Here is a 15446-nt window from a genome sequence, read left to right as displayed (position 1 = left end):
TCCGCCCACATTCCAAGATGTGCAGGCCAGTGAATTGGCCATGCTAAATTGCCCATAGTGTTAGATGCATTAGTCAGAGGAAAATGGGCCTGGCTGAGTTACTCTTCGGAGGGTCGGTGTGGACTGGTTGGGCCGAAGGGCCTGTTTCCACACTGTAGGGAATCTAAATCTAATCTAAGCAGTGTATTATGATCCCAGCTGACAGCAATACTGAATTAGTCCAATCTTAGAGTGGAAGCTAGCTTGTTAGAGCATAAATTTTATTTTCACAACTTGTTTACTGTAGTCAGTTATTAAATGTATTCACAAGAGGCTGCCAATGTACTTTTACCAAAACAACAGAAGTTTATTATACACAAAAGAAAAAGTAACAAAGTGTGTCACATTATACAAGAACTATTTGAAACAGACTCATTACGAAAATAATTAAAAATTAAATCCTTTTACCCTTAACAACAATCTTACAGCCAGCCCAACCTCAGTGAAGGGTTAACCTGTCTCCACTTTAAACTTTCTTGTTCAGATCACAGGACTGTGTTCAGCTGCATTTTGGCAAAATTCTGTATTCACTTTTATTTTCTTCAGTTAATATCTTTAGCGAATTTTGAGAAGGTTGGTAGCTCCGGTTGAGATTCTGGATGTAGGTTTGCTCGCTGAGCTAGAAGGTTCATTTTCAGAAGTTTTGTCACCATACTAGGTAACATCTTCAGTGAGCCTCCGAATGAAGCACTGGTGTGTAGCCGGCTTTCTATTTATATGTTTGAGTTTCCTAGGATTGATGATGTCATTTCCTGTTGTGACATCATTTCCCATGGTGATGTCTTTTCCTGTTCTTTTTCTCAGGGAGTGGTAAATGGGATCCAAGTCAATCTGGTTGATAGAGTTCCGGTTGGAATACCATGCTTCTGGAAGTTCTCGTGCATGTCTCTGTTTGGCTTGTCCTAGGTCGGATGTGTTGTCCCCGTCGAAGTGGTGTCCTGCCTCATCCATATATAAGGATAATAGTGAAAGTGGGTCATGTCGTTTTGTGGCTAGTTGATGTTCATGTATCCTGGTGGCTAGTTTTCTGCCTGTTTGTCCAGTGTAGTGTTTGTTACAGCTCTTGCAAGGTATTTTGTAAATTACATTAGTTTTGCTTGTTGTCTGTATGGGTCTTTCAAGTTCATTAGCTGCTGTTTTAGTGTGTTTGGTGTGGTTGGAACTTTGGTTGCATAAGCTGATCGGAGAAGTAAATAAAGTAAAATTTATTTGCCTTGGAGAATACAGAGGGTGGTGCGTGTATGGACTGTGGTGTCAAAGGAAGTGGTGGAGGCTGCTACAATTCCAACATTTGAAAGGCATCTAGATGAATATATGAATAGGAAGGGTTTAGAGGAATAAGGGCCAAGTGCTGGCAAGTGGGACTAGGTCAAATTGGGATGTCTGGTTGGAGTGGATGAATTGGACCGAAAGGTCTGTTTCTATGCTGTATGACTCCATGATTCTATAAGAGAAGATTGTATTCAATATTATAAGGGGCTAGTCAAGTGGATAAGGAAAAATTGTTTCTCCTAGTGGAAGGATCAATAGCAAGTGGCACGGATTCAAGGTAATTGGAAAAAATAAGCAATAAGACATTAAGAGAAAAATGTCTTAAATCAGAGACAAAAATGGAAATTGCTGGAAAAGCTCAGCAGGTGTGACAGCATCTGTGGAGAGAAATCACAGATAGCACTTCGGGTCAGGTGACCCTTTGTCAGATATTAGGAGAAATCTTTTTTCATATGCTTAAGGTCTGGAATGTGCTGTCTGAGAGTGTGATGATGGCAGATTCAAATGAAGCATTCAGGGAGAACTGTATTATTCCCTGAAAAGGAAGAATGTGCAGGGAGATAGGGAGAAAGGAGGAGAATGGCTTTCAGTCCATTGTTCGTTGGGACAGCTGGTGCAGATAGCTGACAAGTGGCCTCCTGCTGTACTGTAACCATTCTCTAAGAATAGATATTGGTAGTCGATAGGAAGATTGTCATTTGATGATTATACATCTACAATTAGGTTTGAGAAGATCTATATAGAGATCACATCAACGTGTAGGTAGACCAAAATTAAAGATTGTCAATATGGGATAGGTGCGAATAAATACAATTGTAAATTTAAGACTAACATCTTTATCTAGAGAGTGGTAGTATATGGACTAGTTGATGTGAATAGTTTAGATGTATTTTTAATGGGAAGCTAGATAAGTTAAGGGTGGCAGTTGGAAGGATATGTTGACAAGGAGAGATGAAGGTGGCTTGGTTGGAGCATAAATATCAACATTGACCGGCAAGGCCAAATGGTCTGTTTCTTATTTTAAAATTACACATAATATACACGACCACAAAGCATTTGATCAAAAATGGGGTTGGTTTTAGTTTCCTCCAGTCCAGGAACACAAAGTCCACTGTAAACTCAGGTGTTATAGATCAGTTGGGATGTTCTAATATAAATGATTCCGATATATTCTGGAAGGGGTCAACCATAGAACATACTGTTGCAAACATGGAGTAAAGTAAATGAAAACATACGCAAAACATTTAAAGCTATCATTTGAGAGATGGACAGACTCTTGATCATAAACCAAAAAGGGATTTCTGTAAACTCAATCCAATTAAATGAGCCAGGAAAGTATATAATTCTAGTATTTTAAATCTGTGTAAATTTAAGCAAAACACCTGTGTAAATTTAAGCATAAATCATCATTCTTTTTAATTCATTTATGGGTTGTAAGTCTGCAAACTAGATCAGCATTTATTGCCCACCCTATTTGAGAAGATACTATTAAGCAACCTCCTTAAATTGGTCCTTCTGCAAAGTATCCACTGTATTGTTGGGTTGGGGGGAGGTCTTGGATTTTGACTGAGTGACAGTAAAGGAACCAGAAGTGATGCCCCTTACATTTGTTACTCAGGTTGGTCGAGTTTGCAGAAGGTGCTGTTGAAGGAACCTTGGTGAGTTGCTTTGGAGGCAAAATAGGGCTGGACACATCATTGATGTGGAAAAATAGTGTGCAAATGATCTAAACTTAAAAGTAGGTGTATTTAAAATTTAATATCATTCAATATTTCATGGTTTTTAATGAGGCACTTAGCATAGACTGGAAGAATGTTTCTCTTGATGGAGGGATCAATGACCAGGGGACATAGACTTAAGGTAGGAGGCAAAAGGTTTAGAGAAGGTGTGAGGAAAAACATCTTCACCCAGAGAATGGTTGGTATCTCAAACTCGCTGCATGTAAAAGTGATAGAGGCAAAAACGCTCATAACATTTAAGCAGTATTTAGATGTACATTTTTGAAGCCAAGGCTTACAAGGATATAGATCAAATGCTGGAGAATGAGATTAAAATAGTTAGGTGGTTGTCTTGGACCAGCATGGATGTGATGGGCCGAAAAGCCTGTTTCTGTGTTGTAGATCTGTATGGCTATGTGATTATTTTGGAATTAACTCAGTTGACTAAAATCATTTATAAAATTAATAACTTATTTACATAAATACCTTGCGCAAATAATGATCGTCAAAGTCTTAATTAAAAGTAAAGGAAGGGGCCCCAAGTTGTAAAGTAAGCTTCAGTCTAAATTGGATTTAATCTTTTGATATCATCTCTGCACAAATGGTAGTTTGTATGGAGCATTACAGAATGAATGAGTAGCAGCAAGGTCTGGTAGAAATACCTCAAGATAGTGGTGCTACTGAACTTTGATAACAGAGGATGGATATTTGGTGGTAGGTTATCAAATCAAAATGTACTGCCTTCATAATAACAGAGGTTGACCACTTAATGCCTAATGTCTTCAAGTGGCATATGCTTGGATTATAAATAAGTTCTAGGCACATTTGGAATCATCTAATGATAATTCCTCAGTATGAGTTGAACCTTATATTTTAGAAAATTATTATTTCACTGTTTACCCTTCCAAACAAACTCTAGCAGTTTGCCCAAGGTCTAAAGAGCCTTGAATTCATTTATTGTTCTGCAAATGATATTGTTGCCAACTGCAGTTGGATGTATTCCTGGAGATTACTTGCCTCCAGCTGTCCACATCCCTTACCTCCAGCAATTAGTCTTATAGATCACACCTCCAAAACTTTAATGTCCAACCAAACAAAAATGTTCGAAGGAACTTATATTTTTTTCAGTTGGTGTTCTCCATGGGGTTTGTTAGATGCAGCATCCAAATTAATCTTTAGTTTCTGGAGACTAGAGGACAATCCTGGAAGGTTGGCAACCTGAGTAGAAACATGACTCTTGGCCAATGCTTTGGGTAGCTAGTTCTTCATTGCTTAATTGAAATAAGTGGTAGAGATGGAAATGTGTTGCTGGAAAAGCGCAGCAGGTCAGGCAGCATCTAGGGAACAGAAGAATCGACGTTTCGGGCATGAGCCCTTCTTCAGGAATGAGGAAAGTTGGTCCAGCAGGCTAAAAGATAGGGAGGAGGGACTTGGGGGAGGGGTGTCGGAAATGTGATAGGTGGAAAGAGGTCAAGGTGAGGGTGATAGGTCAGACTGGGGTGGGGGCGGAGAGGTCGGGAAGAAGATTGCAGGTTAGGAAGGCGGTGCTGAATTTGATGGATTTTACTGAGACAGGCTGGGGGGGAGGGGAAATGAGGAAACTGGTGAAATCCGAGTTCAGGCCCGAAACGTCAGGCCCGTTTCATGCCCGAAACGTCGATTCTCCTGTTCCCTAGATGCTGCCTGACCTGCTGCGCTTTTCCAGCAACACATTTCCATCTCTGATCTCCAGCATCTGCAGACCTCACTTTCTCCTGAAATAAGTGGTATCCCAATAGGGTCTATGTTTACCCCTTCGGTCTTCTTTCTTTGAGCATTGCTGAGAAAAGCGATGAATTTTTATGGAATTTTTATTCAAGTTTTTTCCTTTGTGTGTACTAGCTCTCTTGCCATCACTCTGTAATGTTATGTTTACATTATGTCACCGGTTATATGCTTTAATGTCCTCCTTCCTCAGAATCAGCTCTCTGGAAACCTGTTGAGGAAATTCAAAAACAGCAACGGCTGGCAAAAGCTTTGGGTGGTTTTTACCAATTTCTGCCTCTTTTTCTACAAATCGCATCAGGTGAGTCACTTGCTAGAACTGTTTGAGGGATTATATGTGGTATTTTTCAGGACATTAGCTTGGTGTACTACTTTGCAATATTAAAATTACATCATTGGCTTTGGGATATTATTTTGGAACTATTTACATATAACACAAATTGAAAACTTTGAGACACATGGTAAAATTCAATCCCATTAATTCATCCAAAAATTCCTTTGTAGTACTCACTCCAGAGAGAATTATCTTTCAAATTCACAAGAGCTTAATTAAACTACGGCTTCCATTCCCGAACTTGAAATGTTTTTTGGAGCCTTAATAAAACTGAGTTCAGACTTTCTCAGCTACAAATAATCCCTTCAGGGTTTAGCTAAACATTTGTAATCTGGAACTTTTAAACTAAACTTCTTACACTGAGGTGACCTTTTCTTAATCCTAATCCTAATTACCTCCCTTTCCTGGGTTTTACACATCCAGCTTCAACCTAGACTTCTGCAAAATGTTGTAACCTGAAACTAAAATGCTTTTTTCCAACTTCCCCAGGCTTTAAAAAAAATTAGAACATTCTATCTTAGAAGTTTTTCAATGTTTTGTTTGCCTAAGTATTATCATCTTCCAAATAGTGCCAATGAATCTTCTACATTCACCTGAGAGAGCTTACAGGATCTATATCATCCAAAAAAAAAGAGTACCTCTTAATACAATACAAACCAATAAGGAAACTCAATCTGATGAGTTTTCATTTGTTCAGGAGTGGAAACAAATGTTAGTTATTGCCAGTGGACAAACAGAATTTAAAAAGTCTGTCTTTGTCTAATTGTGTTTCTGACTGTCTTGCATCATGGGAAGGCAGAAAGCATTACAATTTTGTTTTATTTGTTTCTCACATTCCTCTAACTCCCTTTTGGTTTTTTTCTTTCCAGTTTAGTCTTTCCCTACAAAATGTGAACTTTGGATTTATTCATCAGAATTCTTTAGTCAACACACAGCCAGGTCTTTTATTTTGTACCTTCACAGGGAAACTGATTGTAGTCAGGTCTTCCTGGGTGTGGAGCTTTAATTGATATGGAGCTGGGTTTCCTGTTGTTGGGGCTGAGTGTAGATGGCTTTCAGACACCCAAGGCAGCTTTCTGTCAGGTTGCTGGGTGTGCCATGCCCATCGCTGAACCAGAGGGAAGCAAAATATTATGGTGGAGCCTTCTTCTCGAGAAGGCTTAGTGACAGGAGGGGGGCGTCTAGTCAGGACAACATTCTGTTTGGCATCAGCCCACTCTGGCTCCAATTCTTCCTTCTGATTTATCTCATGCTGTTCACCTGATGAGACGGTCCTTTCCAACTATTCCCTGTCCTCAACATGCAAATGCTCTGTGGAGGCCATGTGCTTGGTGAACACAGTAGGCCACTATACCATGTGGGACCCTTGCAACAGGCTACTGTAGAGTACCTCCAGGTCATAGCAGATGCTGGACCCAGTGCCCTTGAAGGTCATCAGATTTGTAAACCTGATGTGTTGTCCAGCATCAGTAAAAAGGTCATCTATCACTTGTGTGATGCACAATGTGTAAGCTGCCAGTGAGAAACTGTGAGGTCTCCAGTGACGAGAGCACACGCTAGTGACTATTTGTCAAAAGAGTCAGAGTCCTTCACAGTTATTCTCAGCCATCTCCAGGTCTGTACACCTCTGCCTGTATTCAGAGTAGTGCCCCCTTAATCATACACCTCTCCCTCTTCTTTGACTCCATGATACCCGGTTCTTTACCCTTCCTGTACCACAGCTGCTCCTCATTCCCAGTGGCAATATCCATTTCCATGTGCAGCCTTCCTAGTGTTAAACTCCAGAGAGTCAGTTGGTGAAGGATAGGACTAGAATCATCTTTACTTCGCTGTCTTCTCAGAGTGGAACATTACAAGTGTGTCTCCTAATGCAGAACCGCCCCCCCCCCCCAGTGACAAGTGAGTGTTTCTATGCATGTGTTCAAATAACCACCTAATCAGTGCCATCCAGTCGCACACAGTTAACCACAATTGATGTACAATTAACACTTGATGCTTGAATGAAGTCCAGGTAGCCTTGCCCACTGTACAAATACACTTGCAATGCTAAGATTATAATGATCCCTTCAACCTCAACTTCCAATCGTTTAGTCCATTAACCTATGAAAAGCGTTTTTACTTGCCTTTTCATTGGTCTCATTATTGGTGCAGACAGGTCTGAGGCTTGAACTCTTCTCCTTGGCCAAGGAGGAGGGCAGAACACAAGGTGAGCTGGGACTCTTGGTCTTGTACCTACGTTTTTATTAACTAGGCTGCTTCCACTTCAATCCAGCCAGCACTGGGAAAATCCAGTCCATGGCTTGCAAATAAAAAAGTTGCATTCAGTGATGTTTTATTTGTTTCCCGGTGAATGCACCATCTCTGACTACTCTGTGGATTTTCCCTTAGGACAATCATCCACTAGCAAGCTTGCCATTGTTGGGTTATTCTGTCACCATTCCTGCAGAGTCTGACAATATCCACAAAGACTATGTCTTCAAGTTACAGTTCAAGTCACATGTATATTTCTTCAGGGCCGAAAGTGAATATACATTTGAAAGGTGAGGCTTTCCTATTGATTGTTATGAAAGTGGGTCATTTTGTCACTTTGGATTGTAGATTATCTCTCACTCAAATTCATCTGGTCGTACAGCAAGGCTTTGGGGAGGTCGTTTATTCTACTAATTGTTGTTGAATATTTATGCTGATTCCTCACTCCTGTGCAATGCCTTGAAATATTTTTACTGTTATAAAGGCACTGTATGAAACCAGTTGTTATTTGTTATGCACATTTTTATTTTTATGTGTCATTCCTCTCTTCACAGGTGGATGGAAGTGATAAGAAGTGCCACCAGCTCAGCCACCCGGACTCGCCTTTTAAGCCGCAAGGAATCTCACGCCTACTGATCACCAGGGGAGGAAGCCCCTTTCAACCAGATCCAGTTATCACAGCTTTTTGAGCAGAATTCTCACCAAAAAGCTTATTGAATAACTAAACCACCACACCAATATTGCAACTCAATCGATTTTAGGATTACAAAAAAAAATTAAAATGTGCATGGTTTTTTTTCTGCTGCCCAGCAAAACCTCACTTTATTCCAAAATGGGGCCAACATATGTCCTGCCCAGAGTTAACTGAATTTGTGTATCACCAATATTGTGTAAAGCTTCGAACTGAAAGGAGAGTTTGAAAAAAATGCATATCTAATTCGATTCTGGGATTTCACTGTTTTCTAAATGCAAGTATAAACCATATTTGACAAATTAATCACTGGTATGCATTTTAAAGGATTCAACTGTATTTGTAGGTGTGGCACTAATGATTTTGATCTACAATTCTTTAGTCTAAGACATTTTAGGTACTGATTAATACAGACTTTGACAATCAATACTGTTGCTTTGGAATGAGTTTGACTTTGTCATCACTTTGATTCAAAGAATCTCTCAACTTTACAAAAGCCCAAGGTATATATACACACAATTGACTGACTTGAATTGTTCCAGACACTCCACTGAACATAATTTTTCTCTCAATGTGAAATTGTTGCCATATGTTAATTAGTTCAGGTTCAGTTCCAATCTGATTATTGCAAACAAAAATTAACCCTGGCTAAAAGAGGCTGAGTAGCCATTTGCAAAATAGTACAATTTTCACTTACTTACTAATTTTGAATTACCACAAGTTGGACTTCTTAAATAAAAGATTTTCTCACCAAAACTATATGTACACAGTAGAGATTACAAACAACTGAGTAAACTAAAATCTCTTGGAATCCAGATTCTTAAATATCCCTAGTCCAGTTATTTGTACTCCCATTCATTCAACCACATGGGATAACCAATAAGATATTCTGAGGCATTTGGCCCAGTTTTTCATGATTTCAGTGAACTGGGAACAATCACTAACTGGTTAACAGCATCTCATTAACTACTCTTCCCCCTTTGCCACTACACACCCAACTGCGCTAACCCCCAGCCCGTCCCATGCAGAAAACAACTATTGCGTGAAAGTTGGAACAGGATCCGAGCTGAACCAACATTGTGTTTCAGGCATAGAGCCACCAACTTGTTTCATCCAAGCCAGAATTTGACTTGCCTCAACTCCCATTTGTCAGAAGTAACTTTATGTAAAAGAAAATTAAAATATCTAACCTTGTGAAAGCCAGTACAGAATGAAGAATTTGACATGTTGGAACTGTTTTGTTTTAAAAATAAATATTGAACAGGTACTTCTGTTGAAGCAAAGACTCCATCAGGTAGGATTGCACTAAACGAAATTAGCACAAAAGTGCAAAATAATTGAAGCAGCAGGTATGGGAATTGGAGATGGTTGCATCAACATGTTTGTGTGTTAAGACCGTTTAGTGCAATGCCACCATTGATGTCTACAACCATTCCTGTTTTAGCATATTATTGATAATACTTTTTTTAAAAAATGGCCTGAACCATTTCAATAAACATTACAACTAACACCTATTGTTGTAGTAACTAATATCTATGGATACAATCACCAGTAACTAATATTTTATTTCCCTTATCTGAACTGCAATGAAGTCAGAATTCAGTATTTTAGTAACAAATAAATTACTGATTAGATTAACAGGAACAAAATCACTTCCTAGGATTGCTTCAAATTTTACAGTATTCACTTCTTTGCAGGATCTGACAAACTTGTTGGTCGGAATGGTTCTTGCACCAAGTCCAGTGCCATTAACAAAATGGCTATAACATTCTTGTTAGAAGCTTCTATTGAAAGAGTAAGAAATGTGCTAAAATTCATGGTTCAAAAGAATCATTGTTTCATTAGCTTATTACATGGTTTGATTATTTAAAAGGTTTTGGGAAGAAAACATGAGTGATAACCATGCACTTGCTGCATAATCCTTGTGTTTCAGGTAAGATGTCACACTGCATCTGCTGCTTCATATGATTCAAAAGATCTCACAGCAGTACTTCAAAATGCAGGGGAATTCTTTCCAGGTACCACAATTAATGTTTACTCTTTGCGTCAGAATTCACAATTTATTTAAAATCACTTAAAAGCTTACAAGGACTTACAATAGATTGTGTAATGACAGAAGCAAGGATTATATACAAGACTATAAACTGTCAGCAATGTTACATAAAATGAAATTTACACTTAATTAGCATCTTTAATAGTATCCCGTCATTATTAAACATCTTAAAGGACAGATTTACTACAATTCTAGCTCTTTACACACACATATAAAAATATTGTCTTTTAATCGAATTACTCCATACATTATTATACCTGTGTTTAAGAACATTTCCTGATGATCCTACTACTTTATTGCCATTTTATGCACAGAATATAATAATTACAGTTTCCTTTGATTGTAAAGAAATTGGAATTAACCGGAGAGAATAAGTACAAAACTGACTTACGTACCATGTTTACATCATTAAAAAGAAATCCTTTTAAAAGTGCAGCCAGATACACACAAACTAAAATAAGGATGTAATGACATTGGAAAGTGCAGCTCAAGATCACAAGAAAGAGCACATAATGAACCATGGCACTTGTTATGGAAGCAGTGATAGCTAGAAGCTTATAATTAGTAGACAGTGCCAAATGTCATCTTTCTTCTTTAACTGACCATACATATAGTGCAAACTAGTGGAAAATATTCACCTTAAAAACAAAATAAGTTAAAAATGGAATGCTAACAGTATATTCAAGTTACTGAGATTTTCGGTTTAACCAGTTTTACATAAATGGATCTATAATCAGTACCTCAGTTATGTACTATTCTGCAAACCAGTATTGGTTACAAGTGCATTTCTCTTTTAAACTAGATACAAAATCCAATAATTGAGAAACATTTCTAAGTAGCAATATGATCTCATAACAGGTAATTGGTAACTGACACTTCTGTTGACTGGACACGTTTATAAAATGATACGCTGTCAATTTAAAAAAAACAAATCAGTAAGAGGGGGTAGGAATGCCTAGCAACATTGTATTGAAATAATCTTACACAGGAATGAGTTGGCTGTCTGTCTCAGCTAGTAAGCTTCATAACCAGTAACAAAAACACCAAACTCTAAATTGGAATGCAATCTTAACAGATTCTGCTGTCTACTTACTGCACAAAGACATTTTTAAAGCATTCTTCAAAGGCATTTCTTTTTAATTTTTAGAATTGGGGCAAAGATGTAAGATCTTAAAGTGCTGTATTTACAGAAAGAACAAGCTACCTCGTGCTCTTGTATTTCACTGGTGTTTATATCGGCACAACTTTAAATTAAAAGTTTGCATTTCGGTCAAATTTCTAAGTCCCCCAGATGAATTAGAGCTGCATGAACTACTCAGTGGCAATCACAAGGGACAGTGCAAAACAAGGCTCTTTTCAGATATGCTGAAAAGCTTATTCTGCCACAGGTATTTGATTAACAGCACAAAATCTTCAGTAATCCCAAGCAGCAGGTTCTGACACATATTTAAAAAGTTTCAAGCATGCGATGGAGTAACAGGATTAATTACCAGGTTATTCACAGAAATTTGAAGATTGCACTTGTGAGCTGCTGAAGGAATGCTGTCAATATCAGCAACCTGAAGACTACCTAAACCTCAATTTTTATTGTGCTGGAATTTCTAATATTGAAGTCATACAATTCTGAAGTATATCTTTTCATTTGTGATGAAATAAAACAATGCACTGCATATTCCTCAAATTGATTTATATTCTAAGATAAACACAGGTGCAATTAAAACAAGTCATAGGCAAGCCTACAGCTTTGAGATGTTTCTCATCCACACCTTCATAACACACCCCCATTCCAACATCACTCAACTTACCCCTTAGCTGTCATAATACAAGATGCCAAACTTGACTTCCGGAATGGGTATAAGTAACTCTCCATAACTGATTTCAAAAACAAAGAACTATTCTTTCCTTTAAATGTTGAGATCAGCGGTAAAATTCACTGTTGACTGTTATAACTGGTCATTCTATCAAACCAAATAGAATGACATTTAAAAAGTTTCTACAGGAGGGGGGGGAAAGGTGAGGGATTATGTGATAAAGATCAAAAAGGGCATTTCCATATGCAAGGGAGACCAAAACTAGTATCCATCAATATACATAGGCATTTTTTTACAAATCCTGTGGGGAATTCATGAGAAACCTCTTTACCCCCAGAGACTGTGAAACTCTCTACCATAGGGAGTGGTTGAGGAGAACAATAAGGATGCATTTCAGGGGAACCTGGATAAACACAAGGGTGAAAGGAATACAAGGTTATGCTGACAGAGAGAGTAGTAGGAATGGAGAGGAGGCTACTGTAGAGCATAAACACGGCATAGATCAAGTGGACCAAATGGCCTGTTCCTATCCTATAAATTAGCAGCAGTTGTAGGAGCCTTACAGTAGCAACTACATAAATAGCAGTCACCCACACCAGGCCCTTAAGGCAGATCTGCATTGTAATTCTGTTGCATGTACATGTCTAAACAGTCAAAACGTTGACTTAGAAAATCCTCCTCATGGACAACAGGGATAGGATTGGTCCAGATTCAACTAAAGGTCAGGGAAGAAATATCTGGGAGAATATTTCTGCCTGAATTTAACCATGCACTTAACAGACAGAACCCTGAGGACTCTGGGGATTGATGAGGCACTAACATCAAGTGACCTGCACTTGAAAGAACAACAATATTGTGACTTTTTTTTCTGGTTTAAACCATTCTAAAGAACAGACATGACTTCCACATTTTGAAAGCAGATTTTTCGACCATCCTTGATAACTGCTTGCTTGACAGGGAATGAAAGTAATAAGAGATAAAGCAAACTATTTAACTTATTGTGCTTCTTTCTCAGAGACTTCCTTTAGCAGGGCAGGTGACGATATTTCTGAACTGGAGACATGAAGTAAACTGGCAGAGAACATTTCTTAATCTTGCAACCTATTCCAAAATTTCATCTACAAGACATAGCGAGTAAGCCTTGTGTTCACAGTTTGGGGTTAAGTTTAACTTAACCATCTTCAGAAAACTAGCAAGGTCAGATTGCAACAGTGCTTTCACAGTCTGTTTTGTCAAACTAGACCCTTGAAAGCGATTCCAGCACTAGGGCACTGTTCTAACTAGACTGGCCTTCCTTTCCATTGCAGTTCGAAGCTACAGAATCAGCTTCAGGTAGGATTCATTCCGTTGAAAAGTGTGCTTCTGTAATAATAAGTCACCAAGTATAAAAACCTGGAGCTTTTTAGTTTGAGGGAAACTTTTCAGTAAAAGGGTGGGGCCGTCATAAGTCTCAACGTTTTGGCACACAACACATACGATTTGGCCTCTTTGTGGTGGACATTGTTCAGCTTCTGGAGTCTATTCCCCCCAAAAATCATATCCTCCATTACTAATCTGCTGCAACCATCTTATACTGGGTCTGTAACATCTGATGCCACATGATGGCACACACTTAGAAAAACAGAACAAACTAGCTTTCTGATACAGAAAATACTCTATCGAGCTGACATGCTTAGAAATCAACAGTAATATTTTTGCAGAGGGTACCCAGTGGCAACTCAGATCTTGACTGATTTGAAGGGGTCAACTGCAATCATGCATGCAAAAAAGATCCTGATAAAATATTTCTTAAAAGGGAGAGAGATCATTCCTGTTGTCGAGGGGGGCCTTATCTTCAAGGAGTTTGTTAAGAGGAATAATGTGACAACCAGTTTTTTTTAGTATGGCCTGGATCACCAGGGAAAGTGAGTTAATGCCCAAAAAAAACCTTGACCGCAATGTTGTTCTGAATTTCTCCAGCAGGGTAAATGTAACAGTGATGATGGCATTCAGCATTAATATTATCCAAGTTACCAGATTTCAAATAAGATTTGGACCAAGGTTTATAAAAACTAACAGGACATATGAGGGGGGGAAGCATATTTTGACAACTTTGAGATGCGAGTTTTTCCAAATTGGGTATTAATTTTGCAAAAAATGGCCATATCCTGGAAATACTTAAAATAAAAGTCACCTGAACATTAACTAAACCTTACAGGAAAATTAGCAAAGCAATTGGCCCTTTCAGAGAATCACCACAAAACACTATCTACATAAGCATTCAGTTGTTGCAATTTGTACAATTCTGCCCTTAATGCACTCTCAGGGTTTTTATCTCAAGTAAAAATGAGTCTATATACAAATATATACAGAAGCAACAACCATCTCCGTCTCCCAGAAAAAAATAAACCCATCAACTTTAAGTAGGATACTTGATACAGGTACTGCAGAAGTTTCAGTTTCCACGTCTCAGTCCTAAACAGACAATTTGGGACTTCAAACAAAAATAAAATCAATAGGCATTTCATCCTACTCAAAATTGTGCACTGTGACAGAAATTAATTTTTTTTTAAATCTTTTAAGCAGCACAAACAATGATTCCTCTGAGAGACTTCATCTTCTAAGTCGCATGTCCAGGGCAGGTAGCCAGTGCCTGGATAACCCTTGCAACGGTTGTGATACAATGATCTGCCTAAGAGCACCTCCTCAATGCAGACAGCAAGGACCAAACATTAACCTTCAGTTGGAAGTAGTAGCAGCCCCACTTAACGAATATCTGAAATAAGAAATATTAAAAATACTTGTTGTTTTACAAACAAATGAATGAATAATATGACAATTGAAGGAGGTGGAGAGCGAAAAGAAACATAAAACCTAACTTGACTGAAGCCAAGAACACACATCATAATTGCCATTGGAGTGTACAGGAAACAGAGAGAGAGAGAGAGCGCGCGCGTAAGTTGGGGAAAAGCCAGGAGGGCTGGAGGGGATGGGAGGAGGTGGAGCAGTGAGGGAATGGGAGAGGGGAGGGAATGGGGAGGTGGAATGGAATGAGAGAGGGTGGGAGGGAACCGGGGAAAGGGGATGGACATGGGAAATGGAGAAAGACAGGGGGGATGGGTCGGAGAACCAAGATAACAGAGAGGGGGAGAATGACAGGGCGAGTGAAATGGGGTTGGGAGGAGGATGGTGGGGAGGCAGAGGGAATGATGGTGCAGAGGATGTAGGAAACGAGGGTGTTGAGTGCCAGAGGATGGAAGGTCTTTGCCATGACCTCTCCCTAGCTAATGTGCTCCCCATCCCCCTCCAGCATACCACACCCCTGTTGCTAAGTCTTCCCCACTCCGTCATCCTCGCCTCTCCATTCCACGTCCCCATTCTCCATCCCTATCCACACCTCTCCTTCACTGTCCCCACTTTCTCATCTTCTCCTCCCGCATCCTGTTCCTACTTCCCTCAGTCCCCATGTCTCTTTCCCTTGTATCTCCCCTCCATCCATTCCACTCTCTCTCTCCCCATCCCATGTTCACCCCCT

General features: G+C 39.1%; 2 protein-coding genes across 3 annotated transcripts in view; one reads left to right on the top strand and one right to left on the bottom strand.

Annotated features, from left to right (window-relative positions):
* LOC122550504 (FERM, ARHGEF and pleckstrin domain-containing protein 1-like) overlaps window positions 1-9580 on the top strand; it is a 317640-nt gene extending 308060 nt beyond the window's left edge. For both annotated transcript variants that reach the window (XM_043691327.2, XM_043691326.2), the window contains exons 25-27: window positions 4987-5094; window positions 7516-7667; window positions 7932-9580. In XM_043691327.2, coding sequence (XP_043547262.1) covers window positions 4987-5094; window positions 7516-7667; window positions 7932-8013 — 342 coding nt within the window. In that variant the 3' untranslated portion in view covers window positions 8014-9580. The remainder of the gene's footprint in view (window positions 1-4986; window positions 5095-7515; window positions 7668-7931) is intronic.
* Window positions 9581-10114: 534 nt separating this feature from the next.
* The window catches only part of LOC122550506 (serine/threonine-protein kinase 24-like), a 51486-nt gene continuing 46154 nt past the window's right edge, over window positions 10115-15446 (bottom strand). Inside the window, exon 11 of the mRNA XM_043691330.2 lies at window positions 10115-14687. Within this exon, the coding sequence (XP_043547265.1) occupies window positions 14651-14687 (37 nt within the window). The 3' untranslated portion in view covers window positions 10115-14650. The remainder of the gene's footprint in view (window positions 14688-15446) is intronic.

The sequence above is a fragment of the Chiloscyllium plagiosum genome, unplaced genomic scaffold (assembly GCF_037043375.1).
Source record: "Chiloscyllium plagiosum isolate Xiang-an unplaced genomic scaffold, Cpla_swu_hap1 HiC_scaffold_6, whole genome shotgun sequence".
NCBI classification, from domain to species: Eukaryota; Metazoa; Chordata; class Chondrichthyes; order Orectolobiformes; family Hemiscylliidae; genus Chiloscyllium; species Chiloscyllium plagiosum.
Note: the sequence above shows the minus strand (reverse complement) of the source record. Positions and strands in the feature narration are given on the sequence as shown.